Genomic DNA, 26,372 nt, shown 5'->3' on the forward strand with positions numbered 1-26,372 from the left:
TTCTATAGATTTATCTAATCCGCGTGAGCAATTAATTTTTTATTATAATTTATATATATATATATATAATTTATCGAACGGACTAAGAAGAAGGAAGCAAACGAGGATGATCGGTTAAAATAAAACTTCAACGACGTTTGCACTTTTTCCAGCATTTTTTTACAATTTTTATATATGTATATGTATTATGTAGGGTATTACATAAAGCAGCACTGGGAAATATCTGAAAAATGTTCACAAACTTTAAACTTCCATCTCTCTTCGCAGCCTAAATTCGTCTGTATGTTGCTATATACCTACATCTTTCTAATCGCTTTTTTTTCCTTATTATATAAGTCTTGCCCCTTTTCATTCTAATTATCCGTTTTTTCCCTCTTATGCGTTCCTGAAAGTTACACGTTTTATGCACTCTATACAAAAATAAAACGCTGAGATCATCAGAGGGATCGCCTAGTTATACACAATTTTTTTTCTCTCTTCTCCTTCCTCTTCATCCTTTTAACCTTTTCTCCTTTTCACACTCTTTCTATCCCTTTCTATCTCACGCACTCATCACATATACATCCTCTCTCTCTCTCTCTCTCTCTCTCTCTCTCTCTCTCTCTCTCTCTCTCTCTCTCACTCTCATTCTTTCTTCCCCTTTTCCTTCCGAAATCTTCGTATGTATTTCTTTTGATTTATACACGACGACGAAAGAACTGCATGTTTTGTACCCTGGAAGACTGCGGTACAAATGTTCAACTTTGTGGGAACGGATTTTGTGGGTTGAGGGGGTAAGGAAGGTAAGAAAAAAGTAATATAAAATATTTAAAAAAAAAAAAAAAAAAAAAAAGAAAACTGAACAATATCAGGATACGTCCGAACAAAAAATGTTGTCTTTGATGGGCTGATTACGAAGTGTCCTTCTTCTCGAATTAATGCTTACCGGGTGTCCACGAAGTACGCGTAATTCTAATTAAATGATTTCGATATAAATTTTACATTTTATTTGTAGTATCAAGAATAATATCGGGTATTATATTCTCGTCTCTTGGAGAGATTGAGAAAAAGAGAGAAAGAGAGATTAAGAGATAGAGATAGAAATAGAGAGAGAGAGAGAGAGAGAGAAAACAGAAAAATTAAGAAATATATTGAAAAATACTTCGCGTTACGAACTTTCTTTTTCTGACGGGAATTATAAAAGTTTCTTCTTCTTCATGGTCACATGGTAAGCTTTTCGAAACGGCCCACTAAACAATTTGTAAAATCTTCAAATGACTCTCTCGTCTAGACTATTCGGGGAAAAAAAAATATATATAATTGAGCTTTTAAATGCTTTGTACTATGTCGAGGAATTTTTTTTATATATGTAGCATTTCCACATTTCCCTTCGATCGTATCTCACTCGTTCGCGCGCTGACGACGACGACGTTCGGTCCTTTGCGAAAAAAATCGCTTATAGAATCGCACGCATTAAAACGTATTTTGTGTAGTACACGCACGCACGCACGCACGCACGCAAGCACGCATGCACGCCAAGTGGACGACAAGCCGAGCAAACTAAAACATTCTGTTCTTCGCTGACGAACGTGGAAAGAACAAGGCTTGGTTTGCACAAAAAAAAAAACGTCTTCAATCGATAGGAATGTGATTAGTTGTAAACAAATATAGCGAAAAACAAAACATGTGGAAAAAAGAAATATGAAGGAAAAAAAAAAAAGAAATGAAACGACGAGAAAAAGAAACTGCAAAAAATTATTTCTCAATATTCAGGACTCTAAATTTGAAGCTTCTAATGGAATAATGTAATAATAATAATAATAATAATAATAATAATGTAATAATAATAATAATTCTTTAGGCCACATTCCTATCGGTTTTTTCTTTTGTTGCAAACCCGTTTTAGTTTGACCCGTTCGAAGATCACGCGTTTCTTGTACGAAGGCTTTCAATCGAGTTCACTTTTGGCTCTATCGATCGATTTAGTACGATTAAGAGTTTCGACGTTGCGTAGAAAAATATTGTTCTCATCCGTTACACTCATCCTTCGGAAAAATTCTATTTGATTTACAACATGAAGTGTGTATGTGTATATATGTGTGTATGTTCGTGTGTGTGTGTGTGTGTGCATTTATTATTCTTTCTTTCTTTCTTTTTTTTTTTTAGCGTAAGTAAGTAAGAATTTTTTCTTCTCTGTCCCTCGAGAGAGCGGCTATTACATAAAGGTCTGTTTCGATAATCGAAAATATTATTTTTAACTCTTTCCCGTAATAATAGTTATAGGCATGAATATGTCACCATTGATCGAAAATTATTTTCGCTCGTACAATGGATGACATACATATATTTAATAGATTATTGCCTGGAAACCCTAATCCTACGGATTCAGAGCCTACGGTTTTCATCTTTTGTTTAAAGTGTTTAGAACAATTAGAGGATTGCATATTGTACATATTTCCACGTCGCAGATAATTTCGAGAATTACTTAGAATTATTATTATTTCTTTTTTTTTTTTTTTTTAGAAACAAAGGATAGTAAATGCGTTATAACAAAATGATGAAAAAGAAAACCAATTTACAGTTTTATGGGAAGCTTTTTTTTTTTGTTCCCTTCCGTTCACTTGATCGGTACTGATAAAACCAGTTCACAATAATAATCCTCTAATTGTTTTGAACAGTATATTATTTTACACATACATATCCACAGCGTATAATAATGTGTATGAATGCGGTATAATAAAATAAGCTGCTTAGAGTTCACTTCCTAACAGTAAATGGCGAAAGTGCGTCTTGCCTGGAAAACCTAGAAAAATCCAGGATACTCAGGTATACGGGAAAAAGTTAACTTTGCGACAACTACTTATGCGTGTGGAGCATAACGAACGATGCTCACGTAATGGAAAAACGACGAACGTCCTTGTCTTTATCTTTTTTCTTTCTTGTTTTTTCTTTTTTTTCCTTTTTTTTTTTTTTTATTTGATCACGAGAGATAACGCTTCTGTCGTTAAAAAATATATGAAGACGCTAACCTCTAATCGACACGCTGTTACATTATTAATGTTTATGTACGACCGAACGAGCCAGAGTAAAAAGCATATGTATATAAACATAAATCCTTCCTTTCGTGACCTATATTTCTTTTTTCACATCTATTTGATCTTTTGATAACTTGATCATCATCGAGTTAGAAGATTATAAAATCATATATCTTTTTATTTTCTTTCATCTTTTTTTCTTCTTTTTATTACGACGATCTTTTCAACTAAACTAACCAATAAAATTTGACGATCTATCAAACGTTTACTTTCATTACTCGATTCGACAAGTCAATATTAATGCGTTCCTCCTCCTTCCTCTACTTCTCATCTTTAAATTTCCCGCTAAAAACGTCACTATGTAAAAAAAAAAAAAAAAACAAATGCTGACAAAAAATAACGCATGAACGAAAAATATGTCTAATTATTTAACTCGAAGCGATCGAATTAAGTACATCACGTACTTATCGATTTAAGTATATGATATATATATGTATGTATGTATGTATGTATGTATGTATGTATGTATGTATGTATGTATGTATGTATGTATTATGTATGTATTATGTATGTATGTATGTATGTATGTACGTATGTGTAGAGAAATATTCAAATAGCGTAATGTAAAAATACACTATTTTGCGTTTTGAGTCGCACGAATAATTAAGTACACGATTTCTAAACGCGTTTTGAAATAAAAAAATAAAAGCCTTTTAAAACACGTTGGACGTGTTCAAAAGTGTTCAAAAGAAAAACTAAAAAATTAAAAAAACAAAGAAACATGGATGTCAATATGTCAATATCTTCTTTCTTTCTCTACCGTATCTTTCATCGGTACTTGTACGAATTTGTCAATAACAAGGTGCGACGATCATTATCATCATCATCGTCATCATCATAATAATCATCATTATTATCATCATCATAATTATCATCATCATTATCATCATCATCATCATCGTCATCATTATCATTATCATCATCATTATCATCGTCGTCGTTTTCGATGATTTGTATCATTTTCGTTACCAAAAATATTTAACCTTACTTTTCGTCGTTATTTCTGTCTCTTTCTTTCTTTCTCTCTCTTTCTCTCCCTCTTTCTTTCGCGTACATGAACTTTACCATGCGAAGATCTTATACGCGAAAAAGAAGATGGAGGAAATAGCAAGTACATATACGCGGTGTTCCAAAAAGAGTCACGCACAACGCCATTTCTGTAATTTCACTCATCGAATAAGTTAGAAGATACGAAAAAATTCCAGCGCTATGCGAAGGCACTGGAGAATTGTTTTTCCTTTTATTTTGAGAGAAAAAGAGAGAATAAAAGAGAGAAAAAGGAAGAGAGAGAGAGAGAGAGAGAGAGAGAGAGAAAAGGAAGGAAGGAGAGAGAGAGAGTGAGAGAGAAGAGAAAGAGAGAACTATTTCAAATATCGTTCTTTCTTTTCGTTTTCTTTCCTTTTTTTTCTTAGGAACACCAACTTTTATTTACTCCAAGAGACGGATAATTTCTTTCGTGTTTTATTATTATTATTATTATTATTTTCTTTTTTCATTAAAAAGTACAAAAAATCCGTCGAATACGAGAACCTTTTTTACTCATAATTTTTGAATAGACCACCATTTTGTGACGTCACATCTCACATTATCTCTGTAAGGATATACGATTTTTGGAAAACTTGCCTCTCGTCTCTCATCTCCGTTGTATAAATCATAATGCTTTATTTTATTAATTACTTTCTCTTCGCATAGTTAGATCAATAATACGTATGAGAATTTTTGTTCTCTATCGCTTTCTCTCTTTCTCTCTCTCTCTCTCTCTTTCTAAACTCCCAATATAACCACACACACACAATATCGACGTTGCGAGTTTTTTCTTCAGTAGCTCCATATTTGGCTTACTCTGTTTTAGGAGACTATCTTTCGCTATTTTTTCTTCGATCTTTCTTTCTCTCTTTCTCTCATCCTTTCTTGCTCTCACTTTCATTCTCTCTCTCTCTCTCTCTCTCTCTCTATCTCTCTTTCTTTCTTTCATTTTTTCTCGCTTTCGCACGCGCACTAATTTTTTCTTTCTCAATTTACGTCGTATTTTTGTTGTCTTGTATACAAACTTACTTACTAAATGTACCGTCTAGGGTGTACTCTCTGTTTTTTTTGTTGTTGTTGTTTACGATTACAAGTACGTGGCGGTGGAGTATTTTAATACAGCTCATTCTCTTATATTTTTATAATATAATATTTATATATCTATATATATATCTATATATATATAAATATAAATATATAGATATATACAACTTTTAGTATATACTATGTATGTCATATTCTTATTATATCAATATACTTGAGGTCTGACGAAACCTGAATTTTCGTGTTACTTGCTAAAACGTATCACGCTAGAAACATGATGCGGAGAGTCAACAACGAGGATCAACCATAAGATAATTTTATAACTTTCTTGGATTTTCTCTCAATTGTACATTGCTTGTCTAAAGAAAATATTATTTATCGAACAAAATATAACTAAATTAATTGCTTGAGAGATTATGTCAGAAACTACTGGACTATTGTTTATATCGATTAAATAGTTCTTTAAACGGATGTATTTAGTTTAATAGTTAATCATCGTTGTGTTGTATTAAACATGTAATCTTTAAATATGAAAGTATTATACAATAAAGATGCAATATTTCAAAAAAGTTTGTTATAATGTATACAGCGGATAGCATCACATCATTAGTTTCAACGTTACGTTAAAAATTATCATTGGTTTAGAAATCCTCTTTCTCATAGTCTTCTCCTCGACTAAAAATTTAATTCGCCTACTTCAAATGAAAAGTTTAAAACTCTCGTGTAAAGATACATTCTACAATTGGCATTCTACATATCTGAAACTTTCCAATCTTTTTTCCATTTGAAAAATTCGCATCACATTCCTAACCAGGCATATACGTTACATTTATACAGTACCTAAACATATTCAACACTATCTTCCATCATATTGACGTTGAATTAATGTTTAAACACGTACAAGATATTTGACGACAAACATAAATGTACGATAGTGTGAGCGATCGTAACCGAACAGTTATTGATATGGCAAGAGAAAACGGCAAGGAGGATTTAAAAAAAATGGCACAATTAATAAGTCTAGAAAAAAAAAAATTAGATAATTGATAACGCAAGTTCATTTGGATAACTAGAGAGCAAGAAATCTCTATCCAAAATGATCACAGTCCACGAGGGTTATCTTTACAAAAGGCTCAATATATAAATTAAACAGTTTATCAACTGCACTTATTTGAACATAATGTACTGTATACACATATAAAAAGAAAAAACAAAAAACCTAAATATATACTGTACCTTTAAGGACAGAGCTTACGAATGTAATCAGTACTCAACGAAGATTAAACAGATCTAACGAAAAATATCTATAAAAACAATGTAAAAATCATATAAAAACGAAACAAACTCAATAAGAGTTTGTTTACAAAGGATTTTAGTACGATCTTGATGAATCGTAAAATATATATATATATATATTCATATAAATATTTACGCACTTATGTATAAAAGTATACATACAAGCACAATTTTGGAACTATCGTAAAATATAAAATACTGTCAACTTTGTATGCAAAATCAAAGAAAACAAAAGAAGTATAACTTTTACCGTGCACAGAATATTGCCATACATAATAATAATTCTTAATATATTTTTTCTTTTGTAATAAATTCTATATTACAAATTAAAAAATTTTCATTTAAGATAAATTTAGTTAAAGTATATTACTAAGCATTATGTATATAATAAATTTTGGAAATATACTCAATATGTTGAAATATAAAATATTGAGAAAATATCAAATACTTATGATATTAATTCCAACTGAAAGACATACAATCGAATAGAAGTTGGGACGAATGTTTTTGCATCTATATTGCCCTTACAATTCTAAAAGATTCTTTAATATGATAACTGTTTTTGCACTATCCAACCGAATCAGATAATTATGAAAATCTGATAGATACACTCGCAAATACAGCATTTCGATCCAGCACAGTTATGAAGAAAAAAAATATAATTCATTGTATTTCTCTCTTCCCCCGCTAACTAGCTTAGTTTTCATATATTAACACCAAGCTTTCACAAAAATATGTTTTGTTTTTCATACATACAGTATGGCAAGACTCTTAAATCAGGCTCCTAATCTAAGTTCTCTTACTGAAATTATAGTTTATATGCACTTCAACCCATACTATAGTGTGAACGTGTCTGTTCTCGATCCTTGCTCGTATATCACATTTATTCATGCTATAAAATATGATCTAAAGAGAAAATGTTGAACGGATTCCGGACATCCTGCGAATCGTTTTGCACCCAAGTATAATCGTGGATGCGAGAATTCGTACGTTAAATAGCATTCGCATGAACGAATGAATTCATCGTCGTTTATAAGAAGGATGCAAGAAGCAGAACATCGTTTGAATCACTTTTAAATGAAATGTATGTAGAAAACTCACTATGTCCGAGCCACGTGAAATCGCTGAAACTCTGTACGCGGAGACAATCGTGTAGCGTCATAATGTTACCTCTTAGTCGAGGTCTTCCCCTGCTCTCAGAAATCTTTTACGTGTCCTAGAAAGCCGAGCTCGTGCGTCTGATAATGGCTGGGTGTAGCAAGCGGAGTAACGTTCGATTGGTGCGCCACATTGACTGCGGCCAAGTGATGATGATGCAATGTATGATGCGAAGTATGAGTATGAAGAATGTTGTTTGGATGGGGAACTTGGAAGTTCCCTGGTGGCGGGGCTCAGGATAGGAGAGGACCTGGATGCCCGCCTGGAAGAACGGACGATGCTGACACGGTCGTCGTTTGCATACTGGATACATTGTTCTGCTGTTGATTCTGTTGAGTACCTAAAATAAAACATGAATCATTCTATCAGCCGAACAAAACCGGAGTAACACAGTCTTTGCGTGTACAGAGATTAAAATACATTATAAAATTTGTTGAGATCTGATGTCGGTCGAAGTAGTATCTTACCAGCATTCTGACTTAATTCGGCTTTCACTCTCCTAGCAATATGACTCCTAGTATGCTTTCGCAAATGATCTTTTCTATAAAAGCCTTTACCACATTCTGTACACACGTGACGTTTCTCGCCAGAATGTATTACGAAGTGCAACGTCAATTGTTCTTTTCTCTTGAAAGCTTTTAGGCACACAGTGCAGACATAAGGTCTTTCAGGATTATGACTTTGCTTGTGGCGTGTCAAATGATCTTTCCTTTTCAAACCCGCTCCACAAATGTCACAGACAAATCTTCGTTCCATGGTATGACCCAACAGATGTTGCTCCAGTAATTCTCGTTCGGGATATGCCATATGACACTCGGGACAGCAGTAAAGCGTAGAGCCGTCTAAAGCTGTAGTCAATCGAATTTCTCCTGGTTTTGGGCGTGGTTTCTTTTCCTTTGGTGGCTTCTTCTTCTTCTTTTTCTTGTTATTTGGCGACATCATGATATTAGGCGTAGTTGTGGTAGCTACAGCTACGGATGTTGTTTGCGCCATTTCTGATTCCTTCTTTATACTTTCCGCAGAGTACTTGAGAAAATGATGTAAGCTAAGCGGCAAAGTACTAGCTGGCAAATGACTAAGGTAATCGGCTACGGTGGAGCCAGGCGTTGCCAAGGACTGCCAGGTTGCAGGCATCGTGGCAGGCGTTTGGGTGTGGGCATGCTGTTGATGATGTTGATGCATCGTATAGTCCTGCTGTCCACCATTGGTCGCAGTGTCCCCGTTACGCTGCTCGTCCGTCTTCTTATCCTTGCTTTTGTCCTTATCCTGTAGGAGATTGCAAACGTCCTGTTGATTTATAGTCTCGGTGGCTTGCTAAAAATTGGGATCGGCGATGGATTATTAGAGCTCTGAAGACCGTCTGAGTACGTCTGTAGATATTCAGAGTCTAACAAGGGGGCGAAGAGAAAGATGAAAGATGTTACCTGATGATACGAACGTTTCTCTTGCATTCCAGGAGAATTGGAGGGTCTCTGTTGCACCGGTTGAGCTTGAGAATATGGCACATTGGGGTAGTGGTGGACGTTGCTGTTTGGATAATTAGCCTTGTTGTTCATCATCACTTGAGATTGAGGAGTTTGTACGCCGTTGGTCTCAGGACGGTACTTTCCCATAACCGGCACTCCGATCGGAGGCTGGTTGGGAAAATGATTAGCGTAACGCGCGCCTGCACCACCGGAGCCGTCGGTCGCGAACTGATGGATACTCGGTATAGTGCCGGGAAAGTGGCCTCCGAACGGCGGGAAATTCATTGCAAACCGTCAATCATATACCTAAAATATAAATGAAATCGTGAATAGATTCGCGTAAGGATTAGAACGGCGGGTGGTGGGGTTGGGGGGAGGGGCGGGGGAGGGGAGGGTGAGGACGAGAAAAGGAGACTCGACGGATAACGAAAAGATGATCGACAATAAGTTTTCAGGCGCGGTCAACACGAGCTGTCGGCGTCAATCGACTCAACCACGAGACTCGGCGTCGAGTTAGTCGAGAGATATTTACTCACAGCAACGACGTTCCTTTCCCCATGTTTCCTCGTCGTCTCTCGTTGGTCGAGCACTTTTCTCGGGGAATTCTCCTCCCGGCGAGACGGATGAAAAGGACGTAAGTCGAAGCGAAGAAACGCGAGTTAGCACGCTGTCCTAGAACGGTGCTCTACTCCTTCTCGTCGCGAAAGATAATCTTTACTTTATCGTTATCATCGTCGTTGTCGTCGTCATCGTCTTCGTCATCGTCTTCGTCTTCGTCTTCGTCTTCGTCGTCTTCGTCGTCGTCGTCGTCGTCGTCGTGTAGTCGTCGCGTTACGTTGCCACCACCGTCGCCGCCGTCGTCGTGGTTAGTTAAGTCTAAGGTAAATGCGACGAGATGCTGTGTGTTGAGATCGAGAAAATCGTCGCCGCACCGGGAAGTACACGGCTTGGAAGAACGTACTCTCCGGACGGTGGGGAGAAGGGAAAAAACGAAGAGCCTACTGTGTAGCGGCCGGGATCGTCGCGACGCGGCGACGACGGCGGGGTGGCCTGTCGAAGGGAGAGAGAGAGAAAGAGAGAGAGAGAGAAATAGAGAGAGAGAGAGAGAGAGAGAGAGAGAGAGAGAGGAAGAGAAAGAGAGAGGAAGAGAGAAGGGATGGGGAGAATGATCGTTAGGGGGATGGGCAGGGCGCGCTTGGCACGTTTGTGTGTGCGGAAACTCGAAGGAACGCGAGGGCGGCGAAGAGGTAGGAGGGTAAGCGAGGAGGACTCGAGCGTGGCTAAGCGAGAGAGCTATCGAGGAAGATGAGAGGAGGACGAAGAGGACGCGTTAGGGGAGAACAAGAGAGAAAGAGAAAGAAAAAGAGAGAGAGAGAGAGAGAGAGAGAGAGGAGGGAACGCGTCTTTCCCCCTCCCGGCGCGCGCGCGCGCCCCCAGTCGATACGCGGGGGCCGAATTCGCACGAAATTCAGCAGAAAATGGCCGTGCACGGGACGTTTCCCCGACGCTCTCGAGAATCTCCTAGCGCTTCGGCCGCGTTCGCTTACCATTTATCTCAGCTGGCACCTCGTGCTTGGCGATCGCTCGGGTAAAATAAGATTTTTCACGATGCCGAAAATCCTTGGCTGGACAAAAAAAGGATGGCCAGTGACGATGTAGTGTGCGTACCGTTGACACCTGTCCCTCAAGTCTCGGCGCCCCCACCCCACCCGTCCGCCCTCTACTGTGCCAGCCTCTTAACTATTTTTTCTCTCTCCCGGCCCTCCTCGCGGCCGCGCCGGCGAAAATACCCGAATCCGTTGGGGTTTTAACTTCGAATCGCTCCCGGCGACCTGCCATTACGCTACCTCTTTCTTTCTCTCTCTTTCTCTCTCTGTCTTTCTCTTTCTTCTTCCTCTTCTCACGCCTCTACTCTTCACCCTCACTCCTCATGCACTGCGAACCTCTCGATTGTAGCCTTTGGGAAATACGACAAGGGGAACCATGCGAAATCGCTTTGGATCGCGAAATTTTCGATTATCGACTCTAGTCAACTAGAGAATTACCTTCAGAATCAAACGCAATTTTTTTCCAGACTGAATTACGTTCGTGGTTTTATGTTCTTGATAATACATATTTTGTATAATTTTCTAATGTATATATATGTATGTATGTATGTATGTATGTATGTATGTATATATACAACATACTTATATACACACATTTTCTTTGTCCCTTATCGATTAGTCTCTTTTACAAAAATTTCCTTTCTTTCTACGAGGTCGTTTTTTTTTATGGCCACAGGATGATTTAATAACCTCGTGTTCGATATTAGCAAACGATGGTTAACACGAGCAATTTGTTGGTTCTTTTGTATTAAATGTATGTTTTATTTTAGCTTTCTCCTCCAATATTTATGTAAGTAACAATGAAAATGACTTATAGACTATCAATATTGGCTACGATAATAATAGCTATGTGATATAATAATAATAATAAAATAATAATTATATTTCTTGTACAGCTATACCCACTGCCTGTAATGTTATACTTACAATAAAGAGATTTTTTTTTTTTTTATTATACATACATTCTTACTCAACAACTTTCCGAGTCATTCATGTTCGATCAACCTAGATGATTATTTTTCAACAACATCTCATCGTACTTTCACCATACAAATTACAACAGCACTGGAGGTTCTGCTTCTAGATATAATCAACACAGAGAAAAGTATTCCAGAATCTCCGTATAAAAATTGTACAGATGGTTCGTTTAACAAAAGCAAAGCAATTATGATAAAAAGACTAATGATAAATCTGGGATTATGAAATAATTGCGGAATGTAGATGTTGTCTTTTCGATACATACTTCTATAATGTAAATGCATTGGACAAGCTGTAGAAATGAATTAAAATGTACAGCGATCAACTTTTAAATAGTCGGATAATAACATATATTATTTATAAGAATGGCAAGTGATGTATGTATGTATGCTTCTGCAAAATACTCTGCGTGAATATAATGTCTACATGCAATTATCTCATAACCTTTTCTATCGATTCATATGATGTGACAAATGACATTAATATATTAGGTGGTTCGCACACCACTTGTCATTGTAAAAATATACACTGATCCTTGTCATTAGTTTATAGATGTAAATGTGAGATTACATTTTTCTTTATGCTTTGCAATTCTAATAATAGATCTCTACATAATACTAATTGAAGTTGAATGATTTATCAATACACTCTTTTACTATGCCTCGGATCGTGTGTAGTATAAGCAAAATAAATAAAACAACTCACTTGATATTTGCACGTCACAGTAATCCTCCGTTTAGGGATGAAAGACTGTTGTATTTACAGTTTTTTTTTTTTTTTTTTTTTTTTTTTATTATTATTATTTTCTTCTATTACTTCATTTATTCAAGAGAAATAATGTCTCAGCTCCAAACTCGATTGCCTTGTGTCCTTCGGCGAATCCAGTTCGCGCTTTCAAAAATATATTTTTTTTATCTATTTATATAAGTGTGTATATATATATATATATATTCATATATTTATATATAAATTTCTTCATTTATATCTAACGTGCGTCATGGAACTGGATTGGCGACGAAAACATTTTACATCGTATGAATTAATCCGTATCTTCACACGTACGCTACAACGTGTACGCAAAAAAGAAACTCTGTATATACGAACTTTGTTCGTCATTCAGCTCGGTGCGCTTTAAAAGATGATAGTAAATATAAATTATTCCGGCCTAGCCACAACGCGGTTAAAGGTCCAAGCTGATATTTTTTTTTCTTTTTTTTTCTTTTTTTTTTCTTTTTTTTTTTTTTAATGTAATCACTACTAGGCAACAATGACCATCATCAACAAAATTTCTTGCATGATATCAATTAAAGGATTTCAATAGAATTCAATCGGCAAGTACGCCTTGTCTTACACGGCCTCTGGCCTGCTGATGATTAAATCTGTAGTACCGCCCGGCTTGACTAGGGGCGGTATGCTGCTGCTAATGCTGCTGTTGTTGTTGAGGTTGTTGTTGTTGAGGTTGCTGTTGTTGCTGCTGTTGTTGTTGTTGCTGTTGTTGTTGCTGCTGCTGTTGCTGTTGTTGTTGTTGCTGCTGTTGCTGTTGTTGTTGTTGCTGCTGTTGCTGATGATGCAGCATCGCCATTGCACCCGTTTCAGCAGCAGTTGGTAGCACGACGGTAGATTGTTCGCTGACAGAAATTTGATGTATCTGAGCTTGCGAGCCTTGGCCCACTTGTATTTGAATTTGTTGAAGCTCCGGAACGGAAGATTGTTGCTGTAATTGTTCCGTTTGTTGCTGTGTTTGTTCTACTTGTTGTTGATTTTGCGAAGTATCAGTCGTATTCAATGGATCTTCTTTAGCACGTTTGGCAAGATGCGATCTTGCGTGTTTTCTTAAATGATCCTTTCTGTAGAAGGCCTTTCCACACTCGGTACAAACTTCGGTCTTTTGTCCCGAGTGTATAACAAAGTGAAGATTAAGATGTTCTTTTCGTTTGAAGCCTTTCATGCAAACGGAACAAATAAATGGTCTGTCAGGGTTATGACCAAGTTTGTGTCGTTCTAAATGTTCTTTACGTTTCAAACCAGCACCGCATATATCGCAAATAAACCTCCTTTCTATTTTATGACCGATGAGATGTTGTTCTAAAAGTTCTTTCTCCGGGTAAGCCATATTACATTGAGGGCAGCAGAATAGCGTGGTACCATCCAAAGCAGTAACGATACTAACTTGACCAGGTTTCGGCTTTTTTGGTTTCGGAGGTTTTTTCTTGTATTTCTTTTTTCTTTTGGGTTTTGTTCCCGGTTCTTGTTCCTCGACAACGTCCGGAATAATAGTCTCACCACCAGCTACTGTAATCTGTACGGCTTGTTCCCCGGGTGTCATACTTCCTGAAGCGTCCAAACCATCAGCGCCTAAAGGACTCGATTCTATAGTGGCTTCTCTCTTTATCGTTTCTGCTGAAAATTTGAGGAAATGTTGTAAACCAAGTGGCAATGTACTGGCGGGAAGCCTTGAAAGATAATCAGCAACCGTGGAACCTGGGGTTGCCAAACTTTGCCAACCCGCAGGCATTGAAGTAATGAACTCTTCATTACTTTGATTTCCTTGATTTTTCACACTTCCTCTTTTAATAAGGGCAACGGGAGTTGTGCCTTCTTTCACGTCCTCTTTGGACTCTTCCATCCCTTCTCTTAAGATCAAATCTTGTGGTATTTGTGCAACCACGGTCAATCCCTCTGGTGCTCCCGGAAGTTGTACAGTTTGCTGAATCGTCTGTTGCGACGTGGTAGTTACCGCGACCGATGTACTCTGCGTTGTTTGATCCGTCCTGAACCAGAAACGAAAGAAAAACGATTTACAACAAGAAGTGAAAATCATAAAAATACAAATTGCAAGGATTTAAGCGTTCCTGTTCTTACGTTTGCGTCGTTGCTACAGTATTTTGTGGCTGAACTTGAATCTGAACACCATCCGTTCCCTGTTGACTATATGCGACCGTAAGAACAGTTGCTGCACCTTGAGGGAATTGTCCCAACGAAATTGGCGCCAAATGATATTTTGGTTGGTCCCCGCTGTTTCCACTTTGGGAAACACTAGGATTAACCACCTGAATTTGAACAGTTTGCTGTTGTTGCGTGCCATCTTTTCCAGGTACAGTTATAGGCAGCGTAATTATTTGCTGCTGTTGATTATTGCCTCCTTGAGCCACAGCAAAACCATTAGGATCGACTGGTCTCAAGTAATGAACGCCACCCTCTCCGCCTGATAAAACGCCGACAACCTGACCACCGGTAGTCAAATTTTGTGCGAATTTGGCTGTTGCAAATTGATGAACCGTACCTGTCGGCAACGAGCCTGTGGTAAAGCCAGGAAAAGGCGTGAAATTCATCTTTTACCGATGTTATGCCTGGAAAAAAAGAAAGATCGATACATATATTAATAAACGATAATTACGTATTCATTTCGTATTTCACATTAATATTCCTAACGTGCGATTTACAATATTTTGATAAAGTATAACATTTACATCGATCGATCGGTATTCTTTTTAGATTTCAGTTAGATCATCTTTTCAAAGATTCCCGGTTCTTGTAAAGCTACAATTTTACTTTCGTATGCCTAAACCGTTTTCTTTAAAATTGGTGTCGTTTGCGAATTGGCATCGGTTAGTTTCGATTTTTCTCCTCTACTCTCTTTTAGTACGCGTTCTCATTCTTTCAAGATTTGAAGACCAAGGTTGCTATATAAACGAATCGACGATTCCTCCTCCTTTTTGGCCCTTACACGTTTATACTAGAGTCAATGCTCGAGTATAAACCCTTCCTCCTCTTACGACCACCCAGAGCGCATCGCACCAATTCTCTCTCTCTCTCCCTCTCTCTCTCTCTCTCTTTCTATTTCTGTCGACTACATCTTTCGAAAGTGTGTGTTACAGATCGTGTAAGCGCCAGGGAGTCAAAAGGCAACTCGTCGTCTTCTCTCGCGCGGAGGTGGCAGTGCCACCGACAGTAGAGCGTTCAGTTGGTGGGGGTGGGGTGAGGGAAACCCCCACTTCACCCCTTCCCCACCACAAAAGGGATCCGGGAGCAGGGAGGATGGTCGTCGAAGTGGCCCAGGATTACACCCCACTCCACCTAGCGTTGCAACCATGGGGTAAGGGGTAGGAGCAGAAAGAGGATAGGGGGGAAGGCATAGGTGGGAAAGCGGGATCCCACCGCGAAATAGAGCCCCGATCTCTCGCTCCCTCCCTTCTCGCAGCCTCCACCACCGATCTTCCTCCTTCCTACCCGTTATCATCTCTTTCTTTCTTCTCTGTTCTCTCTCTCTTTCTCTCCCTCTTTACTACTATCCCTCTCTCTTCTTTCTCTCCCCTTCTAGCACCTACTCCACACCACAGCATAAAGTAGTAACACGTACTGTGCGGGAGAGTATGACGAGAGAAAGAAAGATATGTTGCCAGAGAGGAGAGACATGCTAGAGAGAGAGAGAGAGAGAGAATGAGAGAGGAGAGAGAGAGAGAGAGAGAGAGAGAGAGAGAGTCGGAAAGCTCAGGAAGGGGTAGGGGCACGCGCCAAGAAAGAAGGGAGACAAGCCACGACACTACCGGAAACTCCCAGGGGAGGGGAACGCGAAATATCGGGAGAGAGAGAAGAGAGAGAGAGAGAGAGAATAGGGAGAGGGAGCAGCAGAGTAGTAGACACCGTGGTAGACGAAGTGGGACACGACGGCGACGTTTGCCCTTGTTTCGGAACGTACTCGGAGGGAAGGAAGGAAGGAAGGAAGGCAGCCAACAGACAGAAGAGAGAAGGCAAGAGGGAGAGAACATAGAGAGAGGAGAGAGAGAAAGAGAGGTTAGGTTGTTACCCGTCGTGCCGCCTTTATCGCCGCCGTCCGCCGTAGAAGAAGGGTGTCGCGCGTCGAGCGGCCTATAAACGACGGACGCGGATCGGACGCGGATCGCACGCACGTACTCGTCGTCGTTATTCCCTCGCGAATCTTTCGGTAGCCACGACGCGGCGAACAAAACACGCGAATACCGACAAGTATAATAGGAGAGAAAAGTTTTTTTTTCTCCTTTTCTCTCTCTCTTTCCTTCTTTCTTCCTTTCTCTCTCTCTCTCTCTCTCTTTTTCTCGACATCCACGCGTTGACGCGTCCCTTTTCGGCCGGACGTTTGGCTTTTTCGTCGTCGGCGAAACGGCGAGTGCGACTGACCGCTCGGCCGAGGCCGTCGGTCTCCTTTGCAAGACGCGCATGTCGTAATGGCGTCGATTCTCTTAAGGCTCGCTGCGCCTGCCTCTTTCTCTCTCTCTCTCTCTCTCTCGCTCGCTTTCGCGAAGAACGCGCGCGCGCACGTATGTACGCACAACAACGATAATACCTGTCGCGTGTACGCGAATTAAACGCGATACCTACGCATACATTCTCCTAATAAATAATTTCTCGTTTCTTTCTATTTCTAAATCGTTCCTCTCTCTCTCTCTCTCTCTCTCTCTCTCTCTCTCTCTCTCTCTCTCTCTCTTTCGTTCTGTCTCTCTCTCTCTCTTTCTACGCATTACATATATTTCTCTCTATTTTACGAAAGATTATCTCTCTTCTCCATCTCTTACGTAACGTGTCCGACACGTACATAGTATCGTAGATCCGTTCGGCCCAAGTCGGGACGACGTTCGGCGGATGGAACGGCGCCGCGGCGTACCGTTGTTGTAGCATGGCTTCCTCCGATTCGTTTGTCGTCGTCGTTCTATTACTACTACTACTACTACTTCTATTATTACTACTACTACCATTATTACTATCACAACGAAACGATCCATATTACGACGAATGCCTTTAACGTTAAAACGGTCACGTTCTAAACATGTCCGATTTTGGCCCTTGAAAATGATCGGAAAGTGAAAGCGGAAATGGGAGAACGTTTCGTCGGTAAACGAACGACGTGTAATAATCTTAGTAATGATGACGTGGCCGGAGATGAGCGAATCGTGTGACGTGGCACAAACTCGCACGGGAAAACCAATCGGACGGTCGAGAAGCCGACGGAAATCGAACGCGTCGAAATGGTTGCTCTCAGCCGCCATGACACGGAGGATACTGCCTTCTACGCGGCGACGTAGCCGACGGCTTTTATTTTCTCTCGACGAATGCAATTGCTGTTTCTCTCTCTCTCTCTCTCTCTCTCTCTCGCGCGCGCTAACTCTGTTCCTCTCCTCTTTCTCGAACATGGCTGGCTTCTCCCGCGACGGTACGCGGGTGTCCACCACCTCCATCGTCTCTTCCTCTCCTCTTCATCCTCTCTCTCACTCCCTTTTCCGTGTCGTTCTTTCGCGATCGGAGTGGAATGCGCTCTACGAGGTAGAGAGGGAGAGGGAGATGGAGAGAGGGAGGAAATAGGAAGATACTTTGCCGAGAAGAATAGCTCGAGGAACGGAACTATTTAGTATATATACATACGATACATACGTACATATATATAACTGTTTATTTGTGCGTACATGAAAAAATAAAAATAAAAATATATAAAACGATAAAGCGAAGGAAGGGTATGGGCGATTAAGGCGAGGCTAACGAGCGGACAAATAAGCAGGTACGCAAGGTAGGTAGACAAACAGGTAAGGCAAGGTAAGGTAAAGTAAAAGAAGATACGGAAAGGTAAAGCAAGGAAAGGAAAGGAAAGGTAAGGAAAGACGAGACAAGGCAGGCAAGGCAAGGCAGGGCAGGCAGGCACGAAGCAGCCAGGGCTATGCCAACGGAGAGGAGCACGGGCAGGGCTGTTGTTTACACCCCCACCTCGTTGGGTTAGAGGCAGCGAGATGCCACGGAGGGGCCTCCGAGACCTCGGCGGGCACCCACCACCACGCAATTTCCAACCCCACCAGCCTCTCAACCACTGTCCGCACCTCCGACCAACCCCACCAAAGCCTGCCCGAGCCAAGCCGTCAGCCACGACGAGGGCCCCGCGACGATTTTAGTGTCTTGGGGTGGGTGCTCTCCGTGGGCCACCGTTTCGCGGTTTCTCTCTTAAACCGTGGCACGCCTCTCTCTTTCTCTTTCTCTTCCTCTTTCAACGTTTCTTACGTCGTGGATTATTATTGAGGACCGTGGCAAAAGGTGCGCGTTGAGAACGAAGGGAGTTAACGAGTGAGAAAGCAAGCAATAGTGATTGAGTGAGTGAGTGTACAACGAATGTATGTTGTATGTGTGTGTGTGCGTGCGAGAGAGAGAAAGAGAAAGAGAGAGAAAAAGAAAGTGCAAGAGAGACGAAGAGAGACGCCATAGGACGCTCGATCAACGAAAGAAGAAATCACAAACCCCGCGAATCTCTTGTTCCTTCCAGTATTTCTCGTTTTATTTAAATACTACTTACCCAAAGGAATAGAAGAGAAAGAGAGAGCGCGCGCGCCTCCTTGGCGGATTCTTCTTTCCTTCTTCTCCACGACTCCGCCGTCTTTCTTCTTTCAACCTCACCGTTCGGTGGACAACGATCAAATGTCCCTGTGCTCTGGCACGAGTTTCTCAAGACTGTCTCTGAGCGAATAAGCAAGCAAGCAAGCAAGCAAGCAAGCAAGCAAGCAAGCGAGCGAGCAAACCAGCCTGCTAGCTAGCTAGCTAGCTAGCTAGCTAGCGACCGACGACCAACCGACCGACCAACCAACCGACCGACCGACCGACCGATCGACCGACCGACCGACCGACCGACCGACCGACCGACCGACCGACCGTACGTACGTACGTTCGTTCGTTCGTTCGTTCGTTCGTTCGTCCGTCCGTCTGTCCGTCCGTTCGTTCGTTCGCACGTACGCGCCTCTCAGCCGTTCTATTCTGTTCTGTTCTGTTCTATTCTATTCTTTTCTCGCTTCTTGTGTTCTCGATCTCCTCAGCGCGTAAAACGCGACAGCGACGTGGACTTTCTCATTTCTACGCTGCGCTCTCGGTTGCCCGTCGTACCTAGTAGCGTCGTTTGTCGTTGTCGTCGCTCTGTTACTATTACTACACTACTACTACTACCGCCACCACCACCGTCGTCGCCACCGTTGCTGCTGCTGCTGCTGCTGCTGCTTCTGCTTCTCCTGCTCCTGCTGTTTCCGATGCTAGTGGTGGTGCTGGTGTTGCTACTCACTGTGCACACGTCATACGAAACGCGCGTCCGAACGAACGAACGAACGACTTAACTCGACTCGATTTAAGACTTTGTGCGACTTCTCGGATAAAATTTACGCGAGTAAGAGAGAGAGAGAGAGAGAGAGAGAGAGAGAGAGACAGAGACAGAGACAGAGAGAGAGAACGAAAGAAACCAAAAAACAGAGTTCGGAACGAGGACGATAGCACGACACATTTACACGCACAGGGAGGGAGAAAAAGATAGAAGAGAGGGGCAGGGAGGGAGTGAGAAAAAGAGATCGGTACTTTTCGATTCGTATCGTCGTTTCTATTGGGAGCATAAGCCACGTCCCGAGTGAAACTTGGTTAGGTGAGCACGAATTACACGCACGCGAGTTTCCGGCTTTTACAACGAGTCGTGCCCGATCGTGCACGATCGCGACTCTCTCCCGATCGGTTCGTAGGTAAGAAGCGGGACTTGCTTTTCCGTCCAACTCCGGTGAAATGAATTCGAGTTAACGGTACATGGCCGCTCGACGAGTGGGCAACGCACAACAACATGCGCGTTCGACTTACTCGGCGTGTGATGCGTCGTGTCGCCTCGCTCCGCGCCAATCCGATCGCAAGAACTTCGTTTTTCTTCTGCTCTTCCTGTCTACCTCTCGTACTTCGTTCAATTTCCTTTTCTTATTTTTCTGTTCCCACTTTACACTTGTCCCTGTATATTTTCTTTTATCTTTGACTTTTTTTGTTTTCCCCTCAAACACTGTTGTTTCAATCGGGCTCGATTAACTAATTAACTAATCCGATTAATCGATGAAATAATTAGTACATTAATTAATTATTACAACCAACGGAACAGGATTCGTTACGACCTCCCAACGTACGCGCGCGAGATATGACGAATGCGCGCGCGCCACCTCGAGCGTCTCGGAGATCAGTTTTGTGGGTTAGTTCCGACGGTCGATCCGTTTCTTCGATATAACGAATTTTCTATCCGTTTTTCTTACTTTCTTTCTTTTAATACGTCCTTTCTCTCTCTCTCTCTCTCTCTCTCTCTCTCTCTCTTTCTTTCCGTTTGTTTTACGTCTATTTCTTTCTAATCCACTTGACTTTCTCTCGACGTTTATCTCTCTAATACGTTCTATCGCTTTCTCTGTTAATTTATTCTATTTTCCTACTTTATACGTGTTTTTATTCTATTCCGAACGATTATTAGTCCGATAGGCGGTAAACGTGTGCGCGCGCGCGCGCGCGCCTTCGTTTAACATTCCATCGAGGGATATGATTAACTATGGCGGCGGGTTACGCGCGCCCTCACGTACAACACACGCACACACAAATATATATCTATATATCGTGCGAAAGTGTGAGAAGAGAAAAAAGAAGTGGCCACGCGCGTTCTAATCGTGTGGCTTTGTCGGTTCCTCCTGAATTACTAAAACGTTACGACGATTTTTATCCCAATCGTCGCAAGGCCACCGGTTTTTTCCTTTTGCACAAATTATATAGCGTTTATGATAAAAGACACGATGAAAGATCAACTAACCGTTTTACTCTCTCAATATGTGTGGCCATGCGATATTGAGAAACAAACCTTACACTGAGCGTGCGCGTGCGTCTCCTTCCCTCTCAATGTTGTATCAACGTTTGGTCGAATGGTTCTGGTATTCGTTCTTATCGTCTCGCCAGAGTGCGCTCCCGTCGGATTCGTATTCCAGCTGGTGTTAAGATCGATTTACAATCATTCGTTACAATGGTGGGAAATTTGAAATTGGAAACGTGCGTTTGAACAATTATTAACAATTAATTCGTATTACCTAGATTACGAATTCGACTGTGTATGTAAGACCCTTGTTTACTTTTTCTTTACGAATAATTACATATATCAAACGTAATAAATTTTTTTAAGCGAACTTGTAATTTAATTATTGGAGAAAGAAAGAAATAAATCTGACTCAATCGTATCTCATTTTATTCATATTATTCCTCTCCTTCGTATAAACTACAATATGTATAAATTTAATATTAACCAAATATTTCTTGCACAAATTACTATCGACGCGTACAAACAGTAGAAATATAAATACGATTACGATAAATCATGTAAGGCGTTTGAATTATTTATTAATTTAACATAATTTTGACATGCGTAATTCTTGGTAATTAAGCGATAAATATTATATAAAACGATCAATGAATTATTTTCTTTTCTCGGGACGAGATAAATTATCAAGGAAAATTAGGAAGTTAATTTTAACATGTCGCGATTAACTTCCGATATAGACGATACGTAATAAAAGATACTAATTATATATTAGAGATGTAATGTAACTGAATTAATTTAAAATAGCAAAGAATAATACCTAAGACTGACAAACTTGATGGCTTTATAAAGTTATCCAAAGGAATGATCAAGTTGTAAATAAAAAATACCTATAAAATATGCAAAGTTAAGCCATTATTAATACATATCAGATCTTTGCATACGTTCCATATACAAAGAAAACAATAATTTATTGCTTTCGTAGTAAAATGGATTTTCTGTCGCATCTAGATCAGGCCTGTAATCGGCAGTGTAACTACTTTGGCTAGAACCGCAAGTGTCGTGTAACGGCGAGCTTTGAGAAGGTTCTGAATAATTTGGGGAAGGAATAAAATTAGGACCTCCCCAATCAGATTCCATTTCGGCTGTACTCTCCTGAAGGCCGGAAAAACCATTAATATGAAGATTATTGATCCTTTTACTTAGTGGCATGAACTCGCTAGATTCTTCCTCCAGAGTACGTCCTCGTTTCCTAAATAACGATAGCATCGATGATAAATAGTAATAAGAAAAGAATGCATTTTTACAAGATTAAAAATCATTATACTTATCAAGTCGTAAGGTTATGTTATATCATTAAAGAATCATATAAACAAAGTCTAACCTGTTATTCCGTGTCATATTTGATCGTTTTGGTCTATCGACCAAAGAACTTTATATTCTAATTTGACTAATCATTTATGTACTAAACTAATTAAGTTTTGTAACGTTGTATAACTTTTTTTTTCGTTAATAACTTCTTATGATTTCCAATGATTTCCAATACGCTGTTGTCATTGGATTGTCTAACTCATGTAAACACTCAAGTTTTTTTTATCACTTTCAACTTTTTCGTTCTATATAGCTCTCAATGTGATGACGATGTGAAATATAATGTTTTAGAGACAAACGTATAGATGTTCCCTGTAAGCGGAAGTAATGCCCTTTTATAGATACGATCCTGAACATCGATGTCACCATCCGACATCGAGCTCGCCATCTGACAGGAGAAGGGTCAAATTAAAGCTATTTAATTTCCAGATCTTCGACGTAAAAATCTATAAGAGAGGAAACTTAGCATTAAAAATATTGATGTAGGATACTCGTTATATTTATATTTTCATTTTAACGAGTAACCAATAAGTCAAAAATACTTTTTAGAAAATCGATCAATTGATAATCGTAATGTCACTGTTGTGTCTTGCAAATTCTATTTGTAATGCTTCAAATTTCCGAAAAGTTTCATGAGTACGTTAGTATTTACGTTCAATTGGTTTACCGTCTTTTAGATTGCGTGCAATGTGTTCGTGTATCTTTCTCGTAACAACCCAACGCGGCAAATTTTAGCGTCGGAAGTAAAACAACGAAAGTTTTCAATGTGTCCCGACGTAAATGTGTTATGCTAGTGCTGTGTAGGCCCTTAACGATGAGCTTCTCTAGCGATGAAGTCAACTTTTTAGTCTACCGCTACCTTCAAGAATCCGGTACGACTATAAGAGCGTTTGCTAACCTCTTACATGGGACAATGAACACAATGATACAGTTTATTTTTCTTTCTTTTTGTCTAACAAATGTTATTTTAAAATTTATCGTTTAACGACCGTTAACCTATTTAACGTATAATGAAAATATTGCAGCTGTCTGTACTAGCATTAACATTGGGAATTATAAATATTTTTGTTATTGAGATAATTAATACGAATTTATTTTTACATTATAGGTTTCGTGCATTCAGCGTACACTTTTGGTATAGAATCGCATATATCGCAGAGTAACATAAATGGCGCTCTAGTACCACCAGCTGCACTTCTATCTATTCTACAAAAGGGATTACAATATACGGAAGCAGAAATTTCTATTGGCGAAGATGGAACAGAACAGAGAATGGTTGAGTCTCTGTCTCTCATCGACGCGGTTATGCCGGATGTTGTTGCATCTAGACAAAATCAAATCAATCAACAGAAACAACAGATAAAAACGGAAGTTCAAGATACGAATAGAGAAGAAGGTTGTATGGTCATTACGTTTACTTCTCCAAACTTCTATATATGGTATCCATGCCTGATTACACCCTGGTCTACAAAAGTATAGAAGTTTTGTAGACCTCCTCATTATCATCAGGTAGATTAATGGGCCGCTTAATATATTAGATATTTTGATTGAATTTTCCTGACGAAATCTAAATTTTCGACGCAAAAGCATTCTTGCCTATCGCATAGACCAGGTACTTTTATGTTCTTGAAATTTAGGCAGAGTCGGTAAAATTTAATTTTCAAATCGTACAAAATATCTATTTAGCAGGAGCATACACATATCCTATTATATGTTAATTAAAAGAATTTCAATGATTCATGAAATTGTTGAACATCTATTCGAACCTATTTATAGTGGTGACATCAAATAATGGCGTAGGAACAAGCGATCGAGGTGGTGATAGAAATGAAATGGAAGTGGACGAACAGCAGCAAGGTACAGGGACGGGTGCTAATGCTAGTGCTGTCGAAATACCAGCTAGTAAGGCAACCAAATTAAGAGGGCACGAGTCTGAAGTTTTTATATGCGCTTGGAATCCTACTACCGATCTTTTGGCCTCTGGTTCTGGAGACAGCACCGCCCGTATTTGGGATATGTCGGACAATTCTCAGGCTCCAAATCAATTGATTCTCCGCCATTGCATCCAAAAAGGTGGCGCAGAAGTACCTAGCAACAAAGATGTTACTTCATTGGATTGGAAGGTATACAATACATATTCGTTCTACTTATATCTAAATCGATGAAGTTATATACATTAAAGAAAGTCGCGTTTTGATTATTTCAGTGCGATGGTACGTTGCTAGCAACTGGAAGTTACGATGGATATGCGCGCATTTGGACGACAGAAGGCAGATTGGCTACTACTTTGGGTCAACACAAAGGTCCAATTTTCGCATTGAAGTGGAACAAATGTGGCAATTACATTTTAAGTGCAGGTGTCGATAAAACAACTATTATTTGGGACGCCGAAAGTGGCGAGTGTACTCAGCAATTCAGTTTTCATTGTGCACCTGCATTAGACGTCGATTGGCAAACTAACACATCATTTGCTAGTTGCTCTACGGATCAATGTATTCATGTATGCAAACTGAATGTAGATAAACCCATAAAGAGCTTCCAAGGTCATACGGTATGTCGATGTCAGTAAGATTTTCCATCTTGTATAGTTTCTCAAGTGATATCTTATGACGAAATTTTCAGAACGAAGTCAACGCAATAAAATGGGATCCTCAAGGTAATCTACTAGCTAGTTGTTCGGATGACATGAGTTTGAAGATATGGTCTATGAAGCAGGATACGTGGGTACACGATCTTCAAGCTCATAGTAAAGAAATTTATACGATCAAGTGGTCTCCAACTGGTCCAGGGACACACAATCCGAATATGAACTTGACACTTGCTAGTGCATCATTCGATTCTACTGTAAGATTGTGGGATGTAGAAAGAGGAGCTTGTATACATACGCTCACAAGACATACAGAACCAGTGTACAGTGTAGCGTTTAGTCCGGATGGCAAGTTCCTTGCTAGCGGAAGTTTTGACAAATGTGTTCATATTTGGTCTACTCAGGTAAGTGATTATGAATTTCTCTATGTTCACTGTTTTAACACTTGCAAACTAACGTATCATTTACTGTTCTTTGCAGAGCGGGTTATTAGTTCACAGTTACAAAGGTACGGGTGGTATATTCGAAGTATGTTGGAATAGTAGAGGTGATAAAGTTGGTGCTTCGGCATCAGATGGCAGCGTATTTGTTCTCGATCTTCGTAAACTGTGATTACGAACATAGTTTATATTATTTTTCTCCAATTCGTCATTTCGTTACACTTTTGTATTACCTTCTCTCTGTATTTCGCTTATTCATACATACATATATATATATATATCTTTTCTTAACGTTTACGTAAAATTATTATTACGTATGAAATTAAATTATATCAAAATTTTATTGAAAAGTAATTATTACGAAAGAATACCATTTGTTAATACCGAATTGTGTCTCTACAAAGAAACAAAAAAAAAAAAAAAAAAAAAAGAAACGTTAACGAAGATATCAATTGAATTCTAATTACAAATAATTGTCTTTCAAAATAATTTTCTTTTAAAATATTCATAACGAACAAATGTAATGTACATTAATCATATTTTCAATGGTACCGTGTACAGAGCAAAGCGATTTAACAGTTTATATTTACAGAGAAAGGCAAAAGTTTACTGTTCACTACACGATTGAAATCAGTGAACTATATATAATAACTGTGTAATAACAGTAACTAAATATTGTAATGACATCGATGATAATTAAAAGAACTAAAGAAAAAAAAAAAAAAAAAGAAAGAAA

At 39.5% G+C, this 26,372-nt stretch overlaps 3 protein-coding genes across 5 annotated transcripts; 1 reads left to right on the forward strand and 2 right to left on the reverse strand.

Annotated features, from left to right (window-relative positions):
- Positions 1 to 4,473: 4,473 nt before the first annotated feature.
- LOC122627541 lies at positions 4,474 to 21,329 on the reverse strand. Its single transcript, XM_043808702.1, has 6 exons — positions 20,269 to 21,329; positions 14,512 to 14,999; positions 13,077 to 14,420; positions 9,023 to 9,359; positions 8,066 to 8,912; positions 4,474 to 7,938 (listed from the first exon to the last, which is right to left on the reverse strand). The coding sequence occupies exons 2-6, from the start codon at positions 14,979 to 14,981 to the stop codon at positions 7,832 to 7,834; spliced, it is 3,105 nt and encodes a 1,034-aa protein (XP_043664637.1). The 5' UTR covers positions 14,982 to 14,999; positions 20,269 to 21,329; the 3' UTR covers positions 4,474 to 7,831.
- Positions 19,271 to 26,070, forward strand: LOC122627766 (F-box-like/WD repeat-containing protein TBL1XR1). Of its 3 annotated transcripts, none has more exons than XM_043809242.1 (6): positions 19,271 to 20,062; positions 23,718 to 24,005; positions 24,386 to 24,732; positions 24,816 to 25,160; positions 25,232 to 25,600; positions 25,677 to 26,070. In XM_043809242.1, the coding sequence occupies exons 2-6, from the start codon at positions 23,882 to 23,884 to the stop codon at positions 25,806 to 25,808; spliced, it is 1,317 nt and encodes a 438-aa protein (XP_043665177.1). In that variant the 5' UTR covers positions 19,271 to 20,062; positions 23,718 to 23,881; the 3' UTR covers positions 25,809 to 26,070. The 3 variants fall into 3 exon arrangements, with proteins under 3 accessions (XP_043665177.1, XP_043665176.1, XP_043665175.1); XM_043809241.1 differs by lacking the exon at positions 19,271 to 20,062 and adding an exon at positions 23,129 to 23,481 and having other exon boundaries at positions 24,410 to 24,732; XM_043809240.1 differs by lacking the exon at positions 19,271 to 20,062 and adding an exon at positions 23,130 to 23,481.
- Positions 21,645 to 22,971, reverse strand: LOC122627770. The gene is made up of 2 exons (XM_043809248.1): positions 22,623 to 22,971; positions 21,645 to 22,490 (listed from the first exon to the last, which is right to left on the reverse strand). Exons 1-2 carry the CDS (start codon positions 22,637 to 22,639, stop codon positions 22,157 to 22,159), a joined length of 351 nt encoding a protein of 116 aa, XP_043665183.1. The 5' UTR covers positions 22,640 to 22,971; the 3' UTR covers positions 21,645 to 22,156.
- Positions 26,071 to 26,372: the final 302 nt, after the last annotated feature.

This window comes from Vespula pensylvanica, chromosome 3 (genome assembly GCF_014466175.1).
Source record: "Vespula pensylvanica isolate Volc-1 chromosome 3, ASM1446617v1, whole genome shotgun sequence".
Taxonomy (NCBI): domain Eukaryota; kingdom Metazoa; phylum Arthropoda; class Insecta; order Hymenoptera; family Vespidae; genus Vespula; species Vespula pensylvanica.